Genomic DNA, 26,261 nt, shown 5'->3' with positions numbered 1-26,261 from the left:
TGCAATCTCCAGAGTGATGAGAGTGTTTTTCATAAGCTAATGACATGACTAGTGGCTGGGGGCCCCCAGATAGCTTCAGAATGGGAGTGGGTCACCAGAAAGACCAAGGCATGATTAGAGGGTTGGAGTTTTTTGTCCCGCTACCCTGCCGAAACCTCCAGGGAAAGGAAAGGAGCTAGAGATTGAGTTAATCACCAATGGCCAATTATTTAATTAATTATGCCTACATAATGAAACCTCCATAATAACCCCCTAAGGGATGGGCTTCTGGGTTGGCGAACACATCAAGGTGCTGGGAGGGTGGCGCACCAGAGAAAGCATGGAAGCTCCATGCCACCTCCTTCCCAGCACACCTTGCCCTATGCATCTCTTCCATTTCACTGTTCCTGAGTTACGTTCTTTATAATAAACTGTTAAAGTCAAGTATTTTTCTGAGTTCTCTGAGCCACTCTAGCAAATTATTTAACCTGAAGAGTGGGTTGTGGCAACCTTTGATTTATAGCCAGCTGATCACAAGTATGGGTGACCTGATACTTGTGAGTGGCATCTCAAGTGTGGGCAGTCTTGTGGGACTGAGCCCTTTAACCCATGGAGTCTGACACTAACTCCAGGTAGTTAATGTCAGAATTGACTTGAACTGTTTGACACCGAACTGGTGTCTGAAGAATCAGAGAACTGGTTGTTGTTGGTGGAAAATGCTCAAGATTGACTATTCAAAGGTTAGTCTATACAATGCAGTACTTAAATGTCAAATAAACTTGGGAAAATGGGATACTGGGATAAATTATAATATTATTACATTCATAACTATATTGAAACAATATGAGAAACATAACAAGCTGTTAAAAGTAAATGTGTTTCAGAATGAAGGTCATACACAGTCATATATGATGCAGATAAACTGTATTCAGTACTCCATCGTGACAAATGTACCCAAAATAGGAATTGACAAAAACTACCAGAATGTAATAAAGATCATATACAGAAAGAAAAAAAAAAAAAAAAAGTAAATGTGTTTGAGTCATAATACCACAGGAGATTTTCCCCATTTTTTACTTTTTCATTTTCTTAATATTTCTAAAATGAGCATATATTACAATTTTTTAGTGAAGAAAAAAAAATCAAAGCTATATTTTGGACCAGTATGTTTTAACTGTATAGTCCCTGAGAGGTTATGTGTATGTCCTTAAAAGAAACTTTGTCTAATTAAATTACTACTGAAAAACTATCATTCCCTCTATCCCATAACTAAGCATGTGAAATCTAAAATAGAGATATTATAGCTATGCCATGGTTCTAAATATATTCTAAAGAAGCATAGTGGAAAATACTACTTTTGAAGAAGTTAACTTTTTTTGTCTTGATGCTATTAAATAAATCAATGCTTTTAACAAGATTTTTTTAAAAAAGAAAAAGAAGCTCAAATACAAAAGAGGCTCAAACATCTTAGGCAATAATAAAGGAATTATAAAAGAAAATTCAGCAATACTGAAGACTGAAATAGTGCATGTTTTAACATGAAACTCTATCATGTAACTTAAGACAATATTTTATAATTTTCTTCCAGTGGAAGCCAAATTAAAATATATCATTAACTTTCTAGTTGCCAAATAAAAGACAAACTTTGCTCCCTAAGAAGTTTTTAAAATTTTGAAACCCAAATATCTTTATTATGAAAAATGTTCTTTGTTTAATTTACTTTTCAGGAATCCCTCTGGCTTACTGTTTCCAATTTGAATTATTGTATTTTGGTGATTTAATTCTTTTTATATCCAGAAGGAGAAATATTGTTTTAGAAATAGTTTAACATAAAAAATGTAATCTAGGTTTGCTTATGAAATCTGTGGTCAAACTACCTACTTATATTCCTACATCTTGATAGTTGGCTTAATTAAATCAAAGAACTATAAACATTAGAGTTGAAAGGGGCTCTAGTGATTGCTAGTCTTCCCACCAGGAATCTTTTTTTTTCCCTTAATTTCTGAACTGTACTTGCTATGTAGTAGTATGACTTCCAATGAAAAATATATATTCTATTTAAATATAGAATATATTCATATCAATGAAACTTATTCAGTAAGAGAATACTGGTATACACAGACTTGGTAAATTTTCAGTCAAAAGTTAAGAAATTTGATGTTTTAGTTAGACTCACCATTATAGAGAAGCAAACAGCTTCTATGAGGCCTTTGGAAAAATGAGAATAACTTATAAGTACTTTTCCCCTTATCTAGTAACCCAGGGATCAGGAGACCATTGGTTGGGAATGATCCATTTTGTTCAATCTCCTAATTTTACATATAAAGTATGTGAATAAAGTAACCTGCTAAGTATAAACAACATAAATCAAATGAAACACAACTTCAAGTGGACCATTTCCACCAGTGATAAAAATAAGAAATGTTTCACACTATAGACATTATAATTTTCTTTAAGTCTTTTTTTATTTAGAGATTTTTCTGGTAAGGAGATATACCATAGGAAAGCAATTTCACTGGCAGTGAGGTATGTATATACTCTACCAAAATACTCCTTATTTTAACTGCTCTTAACTTTATTTACATACGAAGAAAAGTATCAATGCATATCCTTGTTTCAACTATAGTATTAGCCATACTACATGAAATAAAATGAAATGGTGCTTGCATACAAAAACTGTTATTTGTAAAGGAATTTAATTTCAGATTAAAATAATTAATTTGCTTTTGGGAAGAGTTTAAAAGGAGAATCACAATTTATCATGACCAAGACATCTGCACCATATTTTCCATTCCTCACAGCACATTTATTTCAGTAATTCCATTATGTCGGTTCTTAGCATGAGCATAGTGTTACACGATTTTCGTACATATAGTCACATCCAAAACAAGTTCTAAAATTTAAATTGTAAACATTCTCATCATATGTAGAAATATTTCAATTGGTGTATTAAGTTTTGCTAACTGATCAAATTTGGAGGAGAATATAAATGAGAAAGCCTATTCTAAACTGTGTAGTGAGCATTGTTTATTAATTACATTTCTACAATGTTAAATAAAGTAAGAGGCAAACCTGTCCTGTAAGCATGTCAAATTTTAGGTAAAACATTAAAAAGAAACAAATCTGTTAACAAAAGGATGTCTTGCAATAAAGAACATTAGATTTTTAAAATCTATTATGATACAAAAATGTAAAGGGTAAATAGCATCTTTGTTGACAAAGTAGGAGGTAGCATGGATGCACCACTTTATTGTCTGAGAAATGCAACTGGAGTAAAGAATATTTCCTTACCATGAATAATTTCCAGGACTATGTACATATTTCTTTTAGAAATACTTGTTTAAACAAATCTCCCTCCACTTTTTAGTATAAAAAAAACCGTTCCATGTGATTTTAAAAAAACACTTACACATCTAGATAGAATAGTACTCTGCCCTATTTGAGTGAACAGTCTCAAACTATGAAGTACATGATATTTAATGCCCTAAGTTGAGTAAATTTAGTTAGCGGTTCCTGGTATTATACAAAACACTAAATATATACAAACAAAATATAATATCTTAATTTTCAATGCAAGTCTTGTGGGGAATAAACAGAACCTTGATTCTGGTAACACTGCAGAAAACATAATTTTCCAATAAGTCTGTCTTTAAGTATCCATGTGCAACAGTTTATTAATGACTGCTTACGTGTACTGATCTATCATTGAGTGAACACAGTTAACTGACAAAACGTAGTAAACCTCAGAAACACATCTCCCATCCTATACAAAATATAGAGACTACTTACTGTTTGAAGCACTCAATTTGCTCTGATGTCACTGTCATTCACTTTTCCCCATTTTCCTGCTTTAGTATTTATAAACGGATAATTTAATGTGGCTTTAAAAAAAAGACAAAGAATTTCAAATTTACATCCAATTCAAATTTGCTATTTAAAAGGTTTTCTTGTTCTATGAAGCTGCTTCTGCCATTAGTAGAGAAAATGAAGTTTCTGTAATGGAGGCAGGCTTTTTGAGTAGTGACGTGACTTCCACCATGCCAGCTCCAGTCCGTGGAAGATTAGCGTTTACAATGTGTCGTTGTAAGTGCTTAATCCAGTCTTCCTGAACAGACAATGGTCCACGAAAGACTAGGCCACAAAACCTAGAGAAGAAGTTGATAACAGTTCTCTTAACATGACCAATTCCCTTTATTTAAAACCAATTCCCATAAAATCCATAAACACAGGAGCAAACTTTACTCTGTATTGGAGATAGTACTTGACAATAGTTTCTAAACACCTATAAAGTCAAAATGCTTTAATACAATATCAAAACTGCCAATTCATAATAACTCCACTAATATTTGTAGAGATGGGAACATTACTGTTAGGTTAAAATTAATTAAAAGGTCTTAACAACCACACATCTTAATATATTTAAAACAACTCTTAATTCCAAAATGCACTATTCTTTTCAAAAGACCACTCCCCAATTCAGAATTCCTTAAACTGCATGAAGATGAGTATGGAAGGTGTGAATGAGTTTGTATAGCTACACTTAGAAGTATGAGTGGAGAGAAAATATATTCCCAATAAGCAGGAACTCAAGACAACTAAAAAAATATCAAATTAAACCAAACAAAGCACACAAATAAAACACAACAAAAACAAAAGACACTTTTACAAATCACAGTATCCTAGCTAATGTAAAAACCTTGATTCATTAGTTGCTGAAGTATAGCATATTATGAGCATATAAGATTTTAAGTCTGTCTCCAAAAGTTCATTTGTAACTTGATTTTTGAGAATGCACCTTCTGCCACAAACTAAAAATCCCGAATAAAATAGCTAATATGTCTCAAAGCAAAATCTGAAGAAACTGAGCCAATTTGGCAATATAGGCATATACCTGCATCGGAGAATGTAAACCTCGTCAGCACCATGAGGTAATGTTAGCATTTTCTTCTTGCTTCCAGATCTTGACCTTGATTTCTTTTGCTTACAATCTAAAGCTAAAAAAGGGAAGAAAAAGACTTAACATTTCTCATATATTCCAAGTATATATACATACTATATTTCTAGGAAGGTCAGACCATCTAAATCAAGTTAGAAAAAGTCTGTATTCATTTGTATTCCCTAAAGCATGCACTAACTTGCAGCTGGTGCTCTAATAGCAGTAATATTATCAGCATACACTCTTCCTGCACTCCTTTTTCAAATAATGCTTTACCATATCAAACTAGAACTGAGAAAATGTAACTAAAATAACTTGAAATGACTAAATTGGTCAATTATTGCAGCAATGTAATCTTTTCTCTTATGATCATATATATACATTAACATCTGGTTAAATCTTATTTCCAGGAAAACTATAACCTTTTATGTGAGATCATTAAGTTTGCATTTGATTACTTCTCCATTAATCAGATCTCACATGCTTTGAAAACAGGAAAAAGTTCAATGAAAAATCAATTTTATATACCAATTCACTTTGAATTTTATAATAATAAATAGCTCTTAAAATTATATGCTAGCCCTACATCTGAAAGGGCAAACAATGCTCAACTTTCATTTTTAAACTCAATTTCAAACTCAATAAACAAGCACATGTTTTATTTTCCTAGAAAACAAATACAGATCCAGATTACCTCACATAAGTTCATAAATGGACCAGAAGTTAACTGTTTGTTACGTTTTTTTCCTTTTATATTTTCTCCTATACCTTATTTTAAAAATGTGATTAAAAAGGGGAAAACAAGATTTTTACATTAAAGTGGATCAAAATTCTAGTGCTAACTGTTCTTGAAATTTTTCTGTTACTTGACTTTTCCTTCAATCATTTATTACAAAAAAATCTAATTTAATAAAGAAAAAAGGTATTTTTTATAGGTAGGAATAGACAGGACATAACATTTTATTCTTTGAATAAAACTACGCCATTCCTTTAGACAAAGGGATGATAGTATTCCAGGGTGCTGCTGGTCAATTAGCAGGAAGAGATGGTAAGAATTTATCTCTAGGGATCCAAGGGGGAGGGAAACAAATGTAACAGAAGAGTTGTCCAAATGGCTTTCCTTCTGTTAACCTGTCACATGAAATCCCCTGGAAAAATTCTAGGTAAGAGAGAATAGGAACTAGCTATTCAATGATTGCGTGAAATGAACTGTTCGAAGTCTGGGTTCCAAAAGAATAGATGCTACTATTATAAAACCAATAAACATAGTTTCTTACAGTAGTCAAGTGGCAATGCTAACAGAAATGTCATATAGAAAATTAAAAACCATGAGAAGCCTAAATCTCATTCAAGCCACTGTTTTTCGCTTCCTGTCACCTGCCTCTTTAAAAGTAAAATCTAGGTCTTACAGTCTTTCTCTGTTTATCCTCAGAAGAAGAATCTAATAAGTAAAGAACTATATAGGAAGTCAAGTTAAGTATTAAAGAATGGCTACTTCAAAGTTAAACAACCAAAATCTGGAACAGAAAAATCTTACAAGGTTCTCATTAGTTAGCTCATTCAAGAGCCTGGCACATAGTAGGAACTCAACAAATACTTCTGGAGTGAAAAATAAAGAAAAACCCAGCAATTTAACCTTTGACATTTAGACAGCATATGAACAGAAATCTGTTCTACCTCTATGTAATATAGACTATAGTTCCTGTAGAACATTTCTGTATCATTTGTTTAAATGAATGTTGCTAGCAGTCACACTTAAATTCTTCACTGGCCAGTCTAGCTTCTATGCAGAAACTAGGTTCTTCATAACCAGTAAGAAGAATGAGGTAACACATACTCTGTAGTCAGCACTTTCTTTTTCCTAGTTGCTTTGGTGAGCAATTTGAATTTAGGTGAATTTTAAAGAAATTCATACACTAGAAGTAAAGAGTTTAAGGAACTCAAAGGGCTAAGTGCTACTAGATGTCAGCTACTCTTTCCCTATCTATAAGGTAAACTACACACAATCCCTGTCCCTGTTACGTGGAACAGAGCAAGCATTTGGTATATCATGAGATTACAGATAGAATCTTACTTTGATGAGCTTGCTGGTTGTCAAAATTGCCACACTGTATTCAAATTTCCTTTTAAAATGTAAATAAATTACTGTAGGATACAAATAAAATACATTTTAACAATCCGTTAAATATTTGTTCACAGAATGCTAATGTTAGGTGTGTAAAGCAAATTGAGGGAGAAGGACAGAGGGTGATGGGGAAGCACGCAAAAGAATGTTTTATCAGTTACAAAGCATTTAAGTTACATTTAGATGCTGTGATACTTTAAAAAATGGAACTGGAGGGTCCATTGCACTGGTGGCGCAGTGGTTGAGAGTCCGCCTGCCGATGCAGGGGACATGGGTTCGTGCCCCGGTCCGGGAAGATCCCACATGCCGTGGAGCAGCTGGGCCCGTGAGCCATGGCCGCTGAGCCGGCGCGTCCGGAGCCTGTGCTCTGCAGCGGGAGAGGCCACAGCAGTGAGAGGCCAGCATACAGGAGGTAAAAAAAAAAAAAAAAAAAAAGGAACTGGAAATGTTTACTCAGGTATAGAAATGTTTTTGACTTTAATCGAGGGAAAAAAATTTTTTTTCTGACTTTTGATACTATATGAACTCTAGAAACTCTTAAGTTTATGGCTGTTTTTATGAATGATCAGATCTAAATTTTAAGTGAGAATACCATAGTTTTTGTAGTAATTAGTATTTGAAGGTATTATGACTTTGGAAAGTACAACAACTCTGTCAGAATATGATTGGGAATCTCCAGTATCCAGAGTTCCACATAAGTTTAGGGAATCACATGAACTGGGAATCCTTGGAAACTTGTCCATAAAGTTAAGATATTAAAAACCAGGGGACTCTGGTAATTACACATAAGTATCTCCGTATCTTAATATCTCCATCATCACTTTAAAATTTTTTACCCCTTGAAATGTCATTTATTTTAGGAAGTAAAATATGAATACATTTGACAGGAATGATTTTTTCTAATATCAACATCCAACCATCACCCCTACAATACTGCCCAAAATTTTAGAAAGATCTGTATATAAAAAAAAGAATATTCCAAAATGTTCCACTAAATGAAAAAGATGATGTACAAACATGTCTATTATACAAATGTTCTCATTTAACAGATTTTATTGTCTCTAGAGGGAAAAGCAGTTTTATTCTGGACTGTACCAGGAATTGTTAGAACACTAAAAACAACATCACTAACACAGTCAGTTTTAGTATAATGCAGCTCATCAATATTTCTGACAAATAGCCTAAGGTTTATTGAAGTTGTTTACATGAATAATCTGTCAAATAGATAACTTTATACAAAGCCTTTCTTTACAACAGAATTTTATTTGCACTTACTTGGTACTGTCAAAAATCAAAACACACACATACCGTTTTTCTGTTCCAAAGTATTTTAAATCTAACATTGTTTCTATACTTGAAATTTACAAAAAATACTAGATTAGTTTTAGAAATTCTTAATTTTCTTTTTCTTGAGTATAAATACTTCTTTAGAAATGAATAAACCCAGTTACTCAGATCTTCCTATTTAGGGTGGCAGGACATGTTTAAAGTGATCAATTTTAACCGGAAGACTATTAAAAAAAAAAACTTTGAAGTTATCTGATTTATAAAAGATCTACATTGCTACTGGTAGTAATATTTTACTTGTAAGAAGAATGAATTGAGCTGAGCTGTAAGGTCATATAAAAATTTTTTCAGAATATACCTTTCAGTAAAACATCTGTTTTGATCAAATAGGAATGAGACAGAAATACAGCAGACTTATGAGCCCTCAAAAAGAACATCATACTGCTATGCTACGAAATACAACAACAACAACAAAACAACAACTGTACCTAAAGAACTAAACTGGATCAGCAAAAAGCAAATCAATAAATAATACGACAGATACAAATTCAAATCTGTTTTCTGAGACATTAGTTTTATACATAGAAGAAAAGTAATTTACTTTGGGCTCTAACATAAGTCCTTTTGCCACTTCCACCTTTCTGCCCATTATATACAATAACTGCTTCAATGAATTTCATTTTCTTTTTAATTCACTACACAAATGACCTCAAAGAATGGAGATTTATTTCTTAAAAACATCTGAAGCTTCTATGGTAAAGAACTAACATCATAACTAAATTAACATTCACCACCAAAATACTGTTATTTGCAATCACCCTTCCCTGCCTGTTTAGTCAAAAGCCCTATTTCTTCTGTTTTGTTCCTAACTGGTTGTTGGCATATTTAGGGTAAAGTCAAACTTAGTATAATGGCCAGATTATACACATCCAAAATAAGAGGCATGCTATAGCCCTACTAGAGGGAAGAAAATTTCTTCTCCATCTAGTTGGCCTGTATAAGGTAAGCATGCAATTGTAGCTATGAGCTCATTCAGGAAAACAGTAGCGATAAAAATGACATAAACAGATAAGCCCAACATTCCTACCACCATTATTAACAAGCTGGTGATGGAGACGGTGGTCCCAGTGGCGAGGTAGGAAGAGGATGCATATGTCCCAAGGGGTGCAGAAGTATGAGATGGATAAACAAACTCAATTCTAGTTGCTGCCATTATCCTTCAAGGTTCATAAGCCAAAAGCATATAAAAGACTGTGCCAACAGCATTTTCTTTCCCTCAGCCCCAACTAAGGGGGTGAGGAGAAACACGTTAGCCTGTATAAAATAGGGATGTGGTTTGGGAAAGTCATTTGTTGAGAAGCTAAATTCTTTGTTCTTCAGTGTATACTTTCCTCTTTGCAAAAAGCGCCTGCAAGACAGACTTTGTGAGTGTTCGATCTGTGCGGTCTTATAGTGTCCCATACTTGGTCTAATGCTCTGCTGTTGCAGTCTTGATATTCCTAATAATTTTTGAACATGAGGCACTGTATTTTCATTTTGCACTGGATCCTGCAAATTATGTAGCCAGTTCTGGGTCCTGAGTAACAACTACCCTAAATGAGAAAGGCTGCCCTCAGTTCTCTTGGCCCATAAAAAAAAAAAAACCTATTAAGAGAAAAATCGTTAAATCCCACTCTCTATATAGCCCATTAAAAATGGAAAGGACGTCCCTACTCCCAACACCAGCTCTTCATTCCTACCTACACTGCCATAATCAAACCAGTCATTTTTCCCAAGATGGACACATAAAGCAGTTTAAGTAGTTTATTGTTATGAAAGCAATGTTCCCCTTCCAATCAGAATTAAACATATAGATACACAATTAGCAACCTCAGAAGCATATTTTCATCATCATTTTCCCTTGATAGTTTCACTCTAAAATTGGATTTTTTTTTAGTACCCTAAGTTACTTTCGTTATTTTTGGAGTTTCCATTCTCAATGACTAAAAACAGTAACTAACCTAGAATCACAGGGCAATTATGGCAAAGTTAATTAGGTATAGCATGATTTAACATTCTACCTGGAAGAGAATGAAGTGAAAAATATCTGAAAAGCAGATTTCCTTTGCTGTAAGTATTAAGTTGATGGCTTAATATTAGTCTAGAGGAGTCAGGTAGCTTGAGTTTGCCCTACAAAGTAGGAGGTTGTATTAAGGGTAGCAACAGCTTTATATGCTTGGTTCAAAGGAAGTTATCTACTTGGGACAAGAAAAAGTACATATCGATACATTCAATGTCTAGAAGCCTCTGCTATTTCAAAGTAGAGGGAATGATTAGTAAAATGATACTTTGAGCATTATCAATGTGAAGGGAAAAGCTAAACATAAATATGAAACTTTATCACACATCTTTATAAACAGAAATTGGAGGCAGACTAGTTTTTTTTAGGTTGCAAAAAGCTAAAAACTAACAATCCCCCAGGTATAAGCTGTTTATTATTCGATTAAGAGTTAACAGGTACCTGTGGTAACAGGTAAGAAAAAAAAAACTTAAAATTTCTCCTTAAGGTAGGTTGGATTTGCATGCTGTTTTACTAAACCCAATAGGCATTGAATATCAACCACTTTTCTAAGACAAAGACATATCTAAAATTGGAATAAACATTAAAATACACAATGGCAAATCTGCTCTAAATCACATTTGTTTAGAATCACCTGAATATAATCACATTCCCTGCCCTCTAAAAGTGTATTTCCAAATTACCACTTCATATTTAGTAGAAGTAACTCAATGATTGTTCCTATTCAAAATTAGTTAAGGAAATGACCTTACCTAAAAATTTGTTAACTTATCTTTAATATAATCATGTTCAACTTAAATTAGAGTTCATAATAATTATAAGAGTAAATCTAAATATCACAAATCTATAATCCCAATAGATCTGATTTGGCTTTTTATAATTCTGAAGTATTTTTTTACATTCCAGCCAAAATCTGAACTATTAACAAACATGGTGTTGACTAGGTAATTTCTGGTTTAGCTAACTTCCAGCTAAGGCCACAATTAAATATATACTTTAAACACTGGACAGCAAGAATTAACCTTATTCCTCAAACTCCAGACACAACAAAAAAACAGTAAATCCTACTTTTCCACTTCTTACTTAAGTGAGGGACCACCAGTCTCCAGCAAGCCATCCTCTTGCCCTAACCTCCAAAAAAAAAAAATCTGTGTATTATTTTATTATTTCCATAAAGTCACTTGAAGTGGATCTGCCTACAATTTAGGTCTGGCCAGAACATACTTTTTTATTGTAAAATCTACTAAATTTTAATCCAGATTATAAACAGCATTCAAGAGATTCATGTCAGAACATAAATCATAACAAACACAACACTACAACTAAGGATGTAAAGATATTAGACAAGTTAAAAAAATTCAAACATAAATACCCAGATTAAGTTAATTGTTAAAAAAACAAAACAAAACTTGAAAACTGGTAAGTAACAGAACCAATAGGAACGCTAGGGGACTAGTTAACACTTTTATGAAAAACAAAATATTGGTCAAAAAAGATTATCAGATAGAATTCCTAAGTTGTATAACCGATGACCAGCAAAAGCAGGCATCATAAAATGTAAATATTTTATGCTACAATAGTACAAAACTCTTAGGCTCCATTCTCCCAAAAACAAACTTACTGATTGAGTAAGTGTGATTGTTTGCTTTGTTAACAGTACATACCTAGATGATGTTGTGTTGCTAGATAAATGACAGCCAGAGAAGTAACGAAGCCCACCGTTCTCTTACCAAACACCCTGGTAGCAGACTCATTAACTCTATTGGTATAACCATCTTCCCAATAACAAGGTTTAAAACTTTGACCCATCTCCATCTCTTTCCTCTTATTCTTGTACCTCTAACTAATCTGCCAAGTTCTGCTTACTTAACTTCCATAATATTATCCAGACATTTCTATCCCTCCTTTACATTCCTATTGCCACTATCCTGGTTCAGGACTCCTAAAATGACCTCATCTACAATTTCTCCACTTCCCCACCAACTCCTTTAACTTTTATTTAAAAAACAGTTTTAAAAGCTTCACACAAATTCTTTAAAAAAAAAAACCTTTACTGGCTCCTCCCTACAAAATTAATTCCAGCATCATGGGTTAGCATTCTAGCATTCTATGTCCTTTACTTGTCCAACTCTATTCCCTTATCTCCTACTTCCTAGTGTTTTCAATAAACTTTCCACACAGTCCCAGGCATACTCCTTCCCCACCCCTGACCCCCACTTCCATTTCAATTAACTATCTTTCAAGGTCCAAATCAGATTCTACTTCCAAAAACCTTGCTGGGCCCTGGTCTAGCTGAAAATACCTTCCTCTTCATCCTAACTTCCACAGTATTTCATGCACACTTATAATTTGGCACTTAAAATTTGTTTTGTATTAGTTATGCATATATGCGCTTCTACCATATTGTAAGTTCCAATTTATCTCTGTAATACTTAGCATAATACATAAACCATCAAGAAGCTGAAAAAAATGCTTGTTGAATTAGTGAATGAATCAGCCAATCGCTTTTCAGTATTGTGGGCAAATAGCCCGATTTTTGCTGGCATAATACAACAATTAGCATCCGTAAGCGTGACTCTAAATACTCAAATAATTAAATTATATTCAGTCTACTGTTTCGCAAGGCAAAAACAGGAATAACGTTTTAGAAACACTACCATAAAAATGGTTAGGATGAAATCAACTTTGACACTAGTCATCCATTATCCAGAAAATTTACTCAACTTGAACCATTCACTACCTTGCTAATCCTGAATAAATCACACATTACTGGGCAGACAAATACATACAGACATACACTCTTAATGAAGAATAGTACCACATCAGTAAAAAAAAAAAAAGAATAGTACCACAGAATAAGTTACAGCCAAGAAACTACAGAAACCCATCTTTCACTGTTATGAGAAATAGCTTTTTCAAATACAAATCTGAACACGTCATTTCCTTATTTTAAAAAATTCTTCGATGACTTCTTAAATTTTTTAGCAAGCACTCAAAGCATCAACCCCATCTTTCTGGTGTTATCATCTTCCCAAACACCTACAACTGATTCTCCCAACACCTTTTGAACTCCAAATTCCATCCCTTTATCCCACGCTATGTTGTTCTCTCTACCTGGAATGTCCTACTTCATCTCTTCTTCTGTTTAAAACTACTCAACCTTCACGTTCAGGGTCTAGCTGAAACCTTACAAAGCTTTCTGCAACAGTACATTTGTCCTTGTCCTAACAGATCACCATCATTAAGTTTACGCAGCTGGAGTGCAGGGTCTTTATAGCCTCAGAGCTAGCACAGTCCTGGTACAACAATAAACAGCTAAAACTTTTGTTGAATGAACGGAAATTTTATTTGACTACTGTTTTTATTTTTCCCTCCCACTTTAAACATTGTAAGAAACATATCAGCATGAGCTATCTTTTCTTCCTTTTTCTTTCTTTTTGAGGCTCTACTTAACAAGGCGACAAACAGTAAAAAAAAAACAGTAGGAAAAAACAAACTCAACTTAATTCCCAGCTCCCCTCGAAAGGAGGCCTAGACTAAACAAACAACTTGAACTCCTAGAGCACATACAGTCAATATACTATTAATGTGTATAGTATCTTGCATAGTTCTCTAACTTTGACAGTTTTGTGTGTATTGCCAATAATGCTTTCCTAAGTTCTTTAATACAGGGTCACATCTCATTATGTATCCCTCATACAGCCTAGTCTGGAGGAATTATCCAGGTATTTGGTTTAATTAGAAGCTGATTTGCTCCTTTAGAGTTTAATCATAATAAGATTGAAATTTTCTTATACTCTTTCAGGTTGAATGAATCACTATAAAAGGATGTGGTTTCTTGAAGATGCAATATTATAATATTTTAAAAGATACCACAGAAGACACTCATGAAAGGACAAGTAATACACCTTGAAAAGCTTTTACAATACTATTTTTTTCTTTCCCTCACAGCAGAAAGAATTCCTACAGCACTTTCTACAATAAAAGAATTATTTTTCTAGTGGCTTTTATATACCCACTCAGCACCTGGCACTGTGTTATATGTTCATTAGCGCTTGTTGTTGCAGGCCCCTATGGCCAATTATACCATTAAAGCTGAAAACAGGCAAAAGATCCCATTAAGTAACACATAATCTACTATTCCGCTTAAAAGTGGATGGTATGAAAAATAAAACAATGACTTCACTAAAAAAGAATGCAGACATATTGCATTAGTGTTACTGACTGAAAAGGGTCTAGTATCAATTTCTTTATTTTTTTCTCACTGGAAAAGTCATTCTTTAATTATAATGACGAGTCTGTTGTTGTAGAACAGCAACCATCATGTTTTACTTCCAAAATATTATCATGGAAGTATTCTGAAGATAATTAAATGAAGCCCCCCCCACATATTTGCATATGTAAAAATATATTTCCTACATTAATTTTAAGTAGCTAGAAATTTCCAATTTACTTTCAATACCAAAGGTGAGCAGTTGATTGAAAAATATGATCTATAGTTAAACATTTGAATACAATGAGTAAAGAAAATTCACTTGCTGCCACAGAAGGAGAGTTATGATTTCTAAACTGTTACTGTTGTTGATTCTAGTCAGTATCAGTTTCTAAAAGAGACACTTAAGGGGAATGTTTTCAATCTGTGGGTAGTGACTTCTTAGTGGGTAGTAGATCAATTTACTGGGTCATGACCACTATTATTTTTAATTAAAAATAATAAAACAGAAAATATCAGAGTGCATCATACTCAATTCAGGTGAGTGAACAAGTGAGTGTGTATATGTATGAATGTGAGTTTGTATACAAGGTCAAGATGTAAAATGGAATTCTAGTAAAAACGTTGAATACCACTGTTATTTTCTTTTCTTTTTAGGAGACGACAGATTGCTATGTTACCACAGAAAAGCACTGTGCAAACATGTATTCAACTTACTGATATATTTACTTTCACAGCATTCTCTCTACTTGGACTTCAATTACTTCCCTTTCTTTACCTGTTAAAAATTCACTGCTACTCTGACCGCAAAATATTTTTTGTTGTTCCTGATTGCAGATTAAGTTGATAGAATACACTTTGCCTTGAATAATTTTAAATATTAAAAAATTTTAATAACCAGGGTGACCCTATAATTTATTGTGCAATCCAGGACACTCGTGAGAGTGAAAGAGGCACTAGACTCCGTCACTCTATTAATAACTTAGTAAATATACTGTGTTCTTAATACTGCCAGTATGAAAAAGATATCATTTAATTAAAATATTATTAAACACAAAAAAGCCAGCAGTTAAAATAAAAAGTCTAAAGGCATTTACTATAAATTGTATGAAATTTCTAATTTTTAATGAAAATTAATAATGTTCTTATTAGACTGTATAAAGAATCAACCAGGAAAAAGAAATCTGTGTGGGCATGTAAAACAATCTAAAGAGAACAAAACCTGAAAAAGAAGTCTTCCAATACTGCAGTCTATATTAACTAGAATAAATTCTTGAATAAGAAGATGTCTTGAATTTGCAATGTAGGATATAAAGTAAACCCTTTGGAACTAGTCTCTTTAGATAAAAATCCACTGAAGAAAAAACCTCAGTAAAACAGCTTCATAAATGATTATCCACAACTGAAGGCACATGGAAATTATTAAACAATTCATTTGAACCTGCCCAAAGGATGATAAATAAACTAGGTCAGCGTTGGACAAAATTTAAATATGTGAAGTTTATTCTTTCTTGACAACTGAACTCTATTCTAAGTATGGCTACCTCTTCCATGTCTTTAATTCCCAAACTTTCCTACTTTCTTCATTATTTCCTTTTAGTTAAGTTAGGATTTATATCTGTGACCATATAAATTAGTTTGATGTTACACAGTTCTGGCATTTTAAGCATCTTCTAATTCTTAAAAAAAGAGAAAGATTTCTTAGGGCTCCAGAATCCCAGTTTTGTGTTCTTTACACTTCATTTTTATTTGGCATCTCCTCTTTCTTAGTTTTTCACCAGAGGAAGGCCCCAGGGATGATAAACTTCAAGGGATATGTAACGCTTACATATAATAAAACTTTTTATCTGTGGATGATAAGTGCATGTTTCTGGGATGGGGCCCATAGCTTTCAAAGTCTCAAAAGGGTCAATAACCCCCCCAAAGATTGAGAACCATCACATTAGAAGTATTTGAGTCATCAGTAAATAAATATTAGAGTAACAGAGGGGCATCCTTTTCCTTCTGTTCAGGCTGGCTGGAATATTTCTCTTTCTCAAAAAGCCACCAGTTCCCAGAGACGAGGCCAGGAGCTAGCTGGTGGTTTCTAAGAAGGCTTGGGAGTTTATTCCATCACAGGTAACCAAGCAGGCCTTTACCATTTCATCCAGGGATATCTAAGCTTTTTCTTCCGAAGTAGGCCACATAATTAACAATTCACATGAATCAAGTCTGCTTGAACCAGGAGCACAGAGGCTTTAGTTCTACTTATTTTCCCTTTATATTGTCTCAGTTTTGTGATATACTTAGATTAAGGTAAGTTTTTTAAAAAATGATTTTGTATTTTAGTCATCAAAACAGCATCTACATATTCTTGAAAACTAATGCCTTTTACTCATATGAATTGATGAATCCCTTATAATAACCCAGTGGAAACCTCCTGGCTAACAGGTTGGGACCATTGCTTTACACCAGTGAAACTGATATGGAAGAAGAGAATAGGCATCTGGAGTTTATAAATATAATACAGAATTCTAAACTTGGGGGCTTCCCTGGTGGTGCAGTGGTTGGGAGTCCGCCTGCCGATGCAGGGGATGCGGGTTCGTGCCCCGGTCCGGGAAGATCCCACATGCCGCGGAGCGGCTGGGCCCGTGAGACATGGCTGCTGAGCCTGTGCGTCCGGAGCCTGTGCTCCGCAACGGGAGAGGTCACAACAGTGAGAGGCCCGCATACAGCAAAAAAAAAAAAAAAAAAAAAAAAGAATTCTACACTTGGAAAACAATAAAGCCCATAAAAACTTCTTACTGCCATGAATAATCAGCAAAAATATCCTTTATGTAGCTCTACTGGTCAAGAAGATTTTGAAAACAAGGGGAAAAGTTTCAGAATTTCCAAGGGAGCATGTGATTTTTATGTTTCTTAAAAGTGAGTAGGGGCTGTGGAAAATACCACCCTAGACTTTCTTCAGCTTTTCATTTCCCTTCTTTTTGCCCTAGGACTGCCTAACACACACTTCGTATTTCCTAACACTTCTGATATTTTGGTTAGTATTTAATAACATTTTAAACATAGCATCTCCTTTTCTGATGCCCATAAAAATGTATCCCCATTCATCTTATATTACTTTTTCCCCAACTAATGAAACTTTTTAGATGATAAGGAGTTCATGAGAATGCACCCCTGGTCAATGGAGGGTCATTATCTGTTAGTTATAAGCAATTAATACTATGTGTTGAAGGATTTTCATATGAGATAAAGGCTTTTTTTTTAATGGACTACAAAATCTGGACTGGAGAGATCTACCTTATTGAATATTTATGTAACGTGCCCAAATGGTCAGAATGGAACATTTTCTAAAGTCCTCTGAAATCTAATACAGCCCTAACCATTTCTTGGGTCCCTGCCCTTTCTTTTTTTTCCCTTTCTTTTTATTTTTTTTGGCCGTGCCATACAGCTTGTGGGATCTCAGTTCCTCGACCAGGGATTGAACCTGGGCCACAGGAGTGAAAGCCTGGAATCCTAACCACCAGGCCACCAGAGAACTCTCCCCTCCTTGCTCTTTCAAATTAGACTCTGCACCACAATGATCCTCACCTTGAACCCAACTTCATCTTAGGATTTTCAATTGCTTTCATCCTGTATGTGGTAGGTAATAGTGACTAAAAACAAAGATCTAGGGGTAAGACAGCCCTGATTTGAATTTCAAGTTTGCTACTATTAACTGCATAAGTTTGGACAACTTGCTTAAGTTCTCTAAAGCTCTAGTTTCCTATAAAATGCAAAGAATTATAGTACTTACAACTGAAACGGTGGTTGTGAAGATTAAGTGTTATGCATGTCAGCTGCATATTAGTGCCTGACGCATAGAAGTGTTCAATACAAGTTAGTGGTTATGATAACAATAATGATGATTTCCGGTTTCTACAGTCTCTTATTTTCCCTGCCTCCCTGCCTCTAATGTCTGCAATTACCTTCCAAGACTGATGAAGGCAGGAGTAACTGAAATGTCACAGTAGGAGGACTAATCCAGTAAAGTAAAACTCACTCTATTCCCCTCCTTTTAATATAAATCGTCAGCAGTCATCCCTGGTTATTGATATATAAAGTCAAAGGATACAGCAAAGAAGCAGAAGAAAGAAAGACACTAGTGTGAATACAAGTGTTTCTTTGGTGGCAAGAACATATTGGATGTAAGCCATAGGAAGACATGAGGAAGAACAAAAAAGCTGGGTAAACAACAACTAGAAGAAAGCAGAAGGAAGTGATCTAAAAGAGCAAGAGAAATAAAAAGATTGGAAGGAGAATTTTAGGCAAAAGAATTTTATGTAGATCTATTTAGAAAAGAGAATATTTTAAGATGTGAGACATGGGATTTGCTAAAGCAGGGTAGCTTGAAAGGCTAAAAACGAAAAGAGCAAGGCATTCTGTAGGGTTTAAGAAGCAGTATTACATATGAGTAAGCTAATAAAATTTTCACAAGCTAGCAGTATGAAGAGGTATCTGCAAGGTTGGGCTAACCAACCAAAAATAACACAGAAATGTGCATGCTAACATTTATGTGCACAGCTATATTTATTAATCCTAAATATAGTTTAGGGGCATTAAAAGAAAAATCTATTCAGTTGTCAACACGGGCCATTATTAAGGCCTGCCCCTTCAAAAAGTTGATCTATAGACTAATGAAGACTCATTAGTTTGCTTAGTTTTCTAATTTAGTTAGATATTTGAAATTTCACTATAATTTCTTTGCCTAACAAAGCATTTCCCTAAGCTAGAACTACAATCTTTTTTACCAAAGAGAGGTGTCTTACTAGAATCTACTAAAAAATAAATTTAAAAATCAAAAATAGTATAATTTAAAAATCAATAATAATAATGTAGACTCAAAAGTTCCACACCTCTATTAGGTTACCTTTTTCCTCAAATCAAGCCATAAGAGCTAAATGAAAAAGAATAACTTGCTTAAAATTATATCCAACAGTTTACAAGTTGCTGAAATTTAATGTTTATTCAGACTCAACTGCTGCTTACAAAAGAAAGCTATAAATATCATCTGAACTAGCACCAGTCTGGTGAGAAAAAAAAGTGTATTGTATCAAACAGACTTGCTGTGTTATCTGTTCAAACATACCTGTACCAGTCAAAAGTCCAGCACTCTTCTTTCGTGCATAAGCGCGTAAGTGGTTGGACAGGCTAACAGCACTTGTAAACGTCGTATTGCAATGCACACATGTTCTAAGCTTCACAGGCATACCTATCATTCAAAAGAAAACTATAATCCAGTTCTCACTTCAAAAAGTGAAATTTTCTTAGGTAAAAGCGTGAAAAAAAGTACCACAATAAAGATGGTTTTAAAAAACGTTCATTGAATTAGCTTAAGATAAGGAGGGGAAATTAAGTTACCTATTATTAGTTTGTAGTTAGTATTTAGAGCCAACCCATGCTCTTTGGAAAGGTAGAAGGAGGAGTGTCTTGAACCCCTGAGCTCCTCTGGATTTAATACCTATTATCACTTTCTTGCAGATTTCTGTGTTACGCAGATCATTTCCTAAACCTAAAATACAATCCTATGATTTGAATAGCACAGTTCTGTTGAGAAGTTTCAAAGTTTACAACATTACCAATAAAAAAAAAAAAACTAAAAAGTCTAGTTGACAAAGTGGTAATTAAAGTGTTTTACCCACAAAACCTTAAAAGTCTCAATACTAAAAAAAGCCTTTCTGATGAAGGCTGGGAGAAAAGGTGGTAAAACACACCACTGAACAGCTGTTAGACACAACATTTTATTCAGGGCATTTTATGTTCATTACTCTGAATGCACAATCAATAATGAAAGTTAATGATCTGAAGTATTTTGCTAAAATCTTTGTGCTAAATAAATGATCAACAAGCTAACATCTTAGTCATCACAGTAAACATGCTGAAACAGTAAGAAACTCCTAACTTCTCAGACAACCCTCATGCCCCCAACATGTTTCAATTGGTTTCTTCAACATTATTGTGATAGCCACAAATATGCTTTCCCTCTCTGAAGTGTACTATATCTTGGCCAACACAGCTGACACATCTTCCTTACATTTTATCCCTCTGAAAAATGCTGAAAAGTTATCTTTGAAAGACTCTCTTCGTACAAAAGAAAGAGCCCTATTAACCAGAAGCCCATACAAGATAAATTGTTTTTCAGACCACTTAAAATACAAGGCAGTCTTTCCTCAAATCAACACTGCATTACAAATATTTGGAATATCCCAGTGTCTGCCCAAAGTAAACAAACCAGCATTACAGTAATTTTATTCATTATTAATCCATTGACCAGTTACTTTTACCTTAGATACATTCAACCCAGTGCTAAAATTATGAGATCATCTAAATTTATCTTCAACATTCTTAACCTCCAAAAGAAACCTATACAGACACAACATTTCTCTAGTCTAAAAGTATAAACCAGACTTAGCAATACCAAATAAAGTATGGCAACTTTTTATCGGCCACATCACTTGCCAATACATACAAAATATTCCTTTGAAAAGGAAAAACTATGGGTGCATAACCACTAAGCTAAACCATCTGTTTTGTTCTACTAGAACACTATAGCAAAATCTAAAACCCCATATAAATGTTTTCTACTCACAACAGTCCTCCAAAACCAAACTATCCCACAACACAATGAGGAATTGGAGAGGGAGAAGTTTCTTTGGGTTAATCACAACACACAACAGACACCAATCCATTCAGTTTAAAGAGTCTGTTTCGTTTCACCCAAGCAGTAGGAAAACCGACAACTAAAATCTTGAAAATAGTATCACTTTGGAGCACTGGCAAAAATATGACAGCCTTTTTAGTAACACTATGCTTCTAAACAACATCAACCTCCCATCCAAAGAACCATCCCCCATCCGTGACAAATTTTATTTTTACAGATCAGCTTTTTGTTTTTGCTTTTGTTCTCACCTTGCATTGTGACCAAGAGATGAGGCACAGAGAATTCAGTGCTGATGAACATCAACTGATGATTTATACAGAAATAACAGTGTAACCAATCTCTGCTCTGCAAAAAAGCAGCTTAAATAAAAGGATTCTGAAAAAGTATTTTTGACACATATTCCACTAAGGTAAACATTAACTGTGTTTAAATTATGTAAGATAGTCATAAATGTCCTCTTACCTGAGTGCATAGTGAAGTCCATTTTTTGTGGTTGATACATCAATGGACTATCTTCATTTAGTGGAAGAACACATTTCTGAACAAATCTCTTTCTTGCAGTTTGATTATGGATCTTTTGAGGAGAAATAGAAGAATTCTTTTCTTCTCCCATCCTTTTATTTTTAAGCAGTTCTATCAGTGTAAGAGACTGATTCTTTTTTCCACTAGGCAGTTCTGGCTTTGCTTCATCATATTCATTTAAGAAACTCAGCCCTTCTTCCTCTGATGCAGACACTGATAAAGCTTCAGTCTTTAGGCCATTACGGTATGCTTCAAGAGGTATAACATTTTGAGATAGAAAGTCATCACTTGATGCAAGTTTTTGAGCTACAAATGGTCTAGGAATAATACGACGACTGTTCAATGCCTTTAAGATTTTTTCATATTTTTCTTCATTTTGCATCATCTCATTCAGAACACAGATTGGAGATTTGTGAGCATCCCACTTGGTCTTTCCAAGTCTTTTCAGGTGGCCTCTAACATGATTTGATAATCCAATTTTAGTATCAAACCAACCACCACAGAGCTGACAAGTGTGTTCAGAAGTGGTTTCAGACTTCTCTATCGCTAAAAGAAAAATTTTTTAAGAGTAATATCAGAATTTTTAATAAATTGACCACCTTAAAACAATATGAAATTATGTGATTCTAATAAAGGCCAAATTTGAGTAAAACCTTCAAATCCTTTGAATTCGAATATGGACATATTAGCCCAAATTATCTGCATGAAAACTTACCTTTTCTAACTCGCTTAACAGGTGTTCCTGTGCCAGTTCTTTTGAAATGTTGCATTTTGTCACTTGTGGCTATTTGTTCTGGTGATACAACATGACGGGCTTCATAGCTTAATCCTGCTCTGTGAAGATGTCCCCGGACATGATTTGACAACCCAACGCCTGTTTCAAACGTTGCTGGGCAGTAAGGACACGATTTCTTCTCAAGAGACAAATCAGTCCAGTGAAAAACAGAACTATGCTTTGACAATGAAGTTTCTGCATTTTCTAAATGCTGAGGATCATGTATCTCATGCAAAAAGTTATTAGTTCCAGCATCTTCATAATATTCAAAATAAAAGCCATCGTTTTGATCATAACTAAGTGTAGCATTTTCTCCAGGCTCTTGACCTTCCACCTTGCTTTTAAATAGAGGGAATAGGTTTACATGTTCTTGATTAATATCATTATAGGTTTCATCTTCTATAGTCTGTGTAGTGTAGTCACCTAGCTCAACATTGTCCCAGGAACTTTCATCTTCTGTTTCATAGCTATCTTTCTTTTCAGCAGAATTAAGTTTTTGCAGAACAACAACGGTCATTTTATGCAAGAAATCTGGATAGCTATCCAAGTCTTCTCCAACAGAACTTTGCTTCTTAGATTCCTTAACTACTCTCTTTACAGCTACACGCCTGTGGTCTCTGAAGCTTTCTGGCCTTTTGGTATCAGAGTTATGAGGGTCTGAGATAAAACTATTGTTGTGAGAATTACTTGATGATGAAAACAGATGTAAAGAATTTAACGAACTAGCTTCCTCTTTTTTGAAATGCAGAGGATATGATTCACCTGATTTTTTGATCATCCTGTAGTTTTCATATTTATGTCTATATAAATAGTTGCTATTTGCCTTGGCATTAGGTTTTTCTTTTGCTGCCTGATGGAAATACTTAGGTTTTTGGTCAATGCTGCTTTTAATCATAACAGTCTTGTGAGGAGAATTGTTTTGATTGCACACATTTACACCTGACTGGGCAATGCTTTTCCGAGCTTTTTGTATTCTGTGTGGCCGCTTATGGAATTTTGAAAAATTACTTGATTGTGAGGATGATCCAAATGTTCGCTTTACATCTTGTTTTAAAGCAGAGTTCTTTGGAAATGTTGTTGACTGTTGTTTAGTTAATGGTTTAGGACTATCAGTATCTATAGGTTCTTCGATTATGTTGCTTTTTCTTTTATCAAGTCCAAGAGGACTGCCAAATGAATCAATGCATGATGATGAATGCAAGTACTCCATGTGTTTTTTTAAAATACTCCTGGCTGAAGTAGTAAAAGGACACATCTTACATATATAGGTAGCTGATTTTTTGGATGATCCTATAACGGGGTCCTTCATGAAAGTCTTTTTTTGCGTTTTTCTCTGGGCTACATCAGAACTGACAATAGGGCATTTTACCACTGCTCCATGGGCAATTCCTCGATGGCATTCCAATTCATTTTCTGTCACTGCCATAAAGTTACACTCTTCACAGCAGTAGTACCTTTTATCTTTTTCATGGGTTTTAGCATGCTGCACAAATGTTTTAGGGCAATTGGTACCAAACACACACTGAGGGCATTGTAATCGTGCACTTCTTCCTTCATCCTGAAGTTCTTTCAATTCACGAATTTCCTCCATCAATTTCTGTCTTCTTTCTTGGTGAATAATCATATGCTTTAGTAGCGAGTTCCGATCTCGAAATGTCCGCCCACATTCTCTACAAGCATATGGCCTTGGGACGTTAAGATGCCGAAAGTGACTATTCCCATCTAAATGATACATCATATGCCTGTGGAGATGCTTTTTCTCCCTAAAATTCACATTGCACTTTGTACAGGGGTAAAATGATGGCTCTTCGGTGCTGAAAGTAGCAGGTGACTCGGAATCACTTTCTTCACATTTCTTTTTTAAGGTATTTGAAAGAAAAGTGCCAGTATGAACAGGTGAACTGTCTTCTCCGCACTTATCTGGATTATAAATTAGATGTTGAAAAGTATCCACAGATTCCAAGTCTTCATCGGTTGATTCAGGTTTCACTTTTGATAATGTATATTTCTGTGAGTCTACTGCTTGCAGTTCTTCATTCTGTTCCATAAAGTCTACTTCTAGCATTTTTGATTTATTGGGTACACAGTTAGAATCATTAAAGCAATCCTCAGTATAACGAGTTATCTTGCTTACATCCATTTTTCGCTTTCTCTTTTTTTCTAGACCTACTTTAGAGTGAACTGGAGCTTTATCCACTGTGTCTTCATTCGTCATAAGAAACTGAATGAACTCTTTTTGGGGGTCCCAGTTTGTATCATTTTCTGACCTAAATTCATCTGTACCTGAGGAAATTCCTGTTAATGTACTGACACAATCATCTTTTACCAATAAATCTTCACTATCCTCACCCACCTCTACTTGATTTATTAAAGTGCTATCTGACTTTATATTACTCCCTACTGAATTCTGAATGTCACAACCAATTGAAGCAGAGGTAGGTAGTTTTTTAATGGAATGGGTTGGATTCTTAGCATGTGCTACATCTGATAACAAAAATAAAACTTGGTGTTGACTTGCTTTCTGTGGTGTAGAGAGCTGAAGATCAGCTGCCACCTTCAAAGTTGAACAAGATTCTGTCGTTGGCTGATCCACAGGCTGTCCAGTGGTTAATGAAACACTGCCTTTATTCATATTGGAAGTCTTAGTTAAGGAGGAGTGTGAAACTGGTCCATTAACAGCAGCTCCTTTAGGCAAGATAAAGTTTTCACTAGAAACAGTAGGAGCACCAGCATGTATAAATAGAGTAGACTGGCCTCCACTTAAGGCTTTTTCAGATTTGTCCTTTGACAGTTCTTCAGGCAAAGTGAATGTATTGTTTTTCTGAAATGATGTTTGACAATCTTTTGGTTTATGAACTCCACTCTCTTTGTCTGATATAAAACTGTTGTCATCTAGGAGTTCTTCTTTAGCACCAGTAATATCGGTGTTTATCTTCAAGTCATCCATATTGTTGGCAAGCCCATTTAACACATTTAGTCTAGAAAATGGAAAAAAAAATTTAGATTTGCATGAAAGAAAGAATATTATTAGAACGTATGGAGAGTTAAAAGTACACATTTTTAGTAGCTTAATTCTACTTTTTATACTAAGATCCCAATAATTTTTCAAGGATGAAGAAACACTTAAAAAAAATTGAAAGATTTTTAAAGGGCTGCAGTGGTTAATCTTTCCTTTGTGCTAGGTAACAACACAAAACTGCATATATACAAAATGTAGGGCAAAGTAACATAAACAAACACACACAGACACACACAATATAAATGAATATGCTACAGACTGAAAAAAATCTAAAATCTCATATACAGATTGCTAATAAGAAAATTATCTCACTTAAGTAGATTTATTAAGGGACATTCTACACTAGAGAATAATGTAAATTGTTAAATATTGCAGAAAAGTAAAAGTTTTGTCACTTAAAAGTCCATTCCCAGAGGAAGGTAACAAAATACCAGTCAGTAGAGAAGCTTACTTGAATGTACAATGTGCTATCAACATCAATGGCTAATGTATGAAACAGCATTTTTTTATTTAAAATAAGACTACTTTGCTCTCAGTGTTTCACATTCTCCTAAAATTCGACTAATTTAAGAAATGTCTCATTCACTGGGTTTCATTCATTGCTTATATAAAATATCCTTCATTCTAAATTAGTAAAGTTAAAATTAATGAAGTTCCATGTTTC

At 34.3% G+C, this 26,261-nt stretch overlaps 1 protein-coding gene across 4 annotated transcripts in view; it reads right to left on the bottom strand.

Moving 5' to 3' along the window:
• Window positions 1-2,425: 2,425 nt before the first annotated feature.
• The window catches only part of ZNF644 (zinc finger protein 644), a 118,308-nt gene continuing 94,472 nt past the window's right edge, over window positions 2,426-26,261 (bottom strand). For 3 of the 4 annotated variants that reach the window (XM_060139594.1, XM_060139592.1, XM_060139593.1), the window contains 4 exons: window positions 22,519-25,556; window positions 21,744-22,349; window positions 4,871-4,973; window positions 2,426-4,124 (listed from right to left, as the gene is read on the bottom strand). In XM_060139594.1, the coding sequence (XP_059995577.1) occupies window positions 3,932-4,124; window positions 4,871-4,973; window positions 21,744-22,349; window positions 22,519-25,556 (3,940 nt within the window). In that variant the 3' untranslated portion in view covers window positions 2,426-3,931. The remainder of the gene's footprint in view (window positions 4,125-4,870; window positions 4,974-21,743; window positions 22,350-22,518; window positions 25,557-26,261) is intronic. The other variant, XM_060139595.1, reaches the window with a different exon arrangement.

Source organism: Lagenorhynchus albirostris, chromosome 2 (assembly GCF_949774975.1).
Source record: "Lagenorhynchus albirostris chromosome 2, mLagAlb1.1, whole genome shotgun sequence".
Lineage (NCBI taxonomy): Eukaryota > Metazoa > Chordata > Mammalia > Artiodactyla > Delphinidae > Lagenorhynchus > Lagenorhynchus albirostris.
Note: the sequence above shows the minus strand (reverse complement) of the source record. Positions and strands in the feature narration are given on the sequence as shown.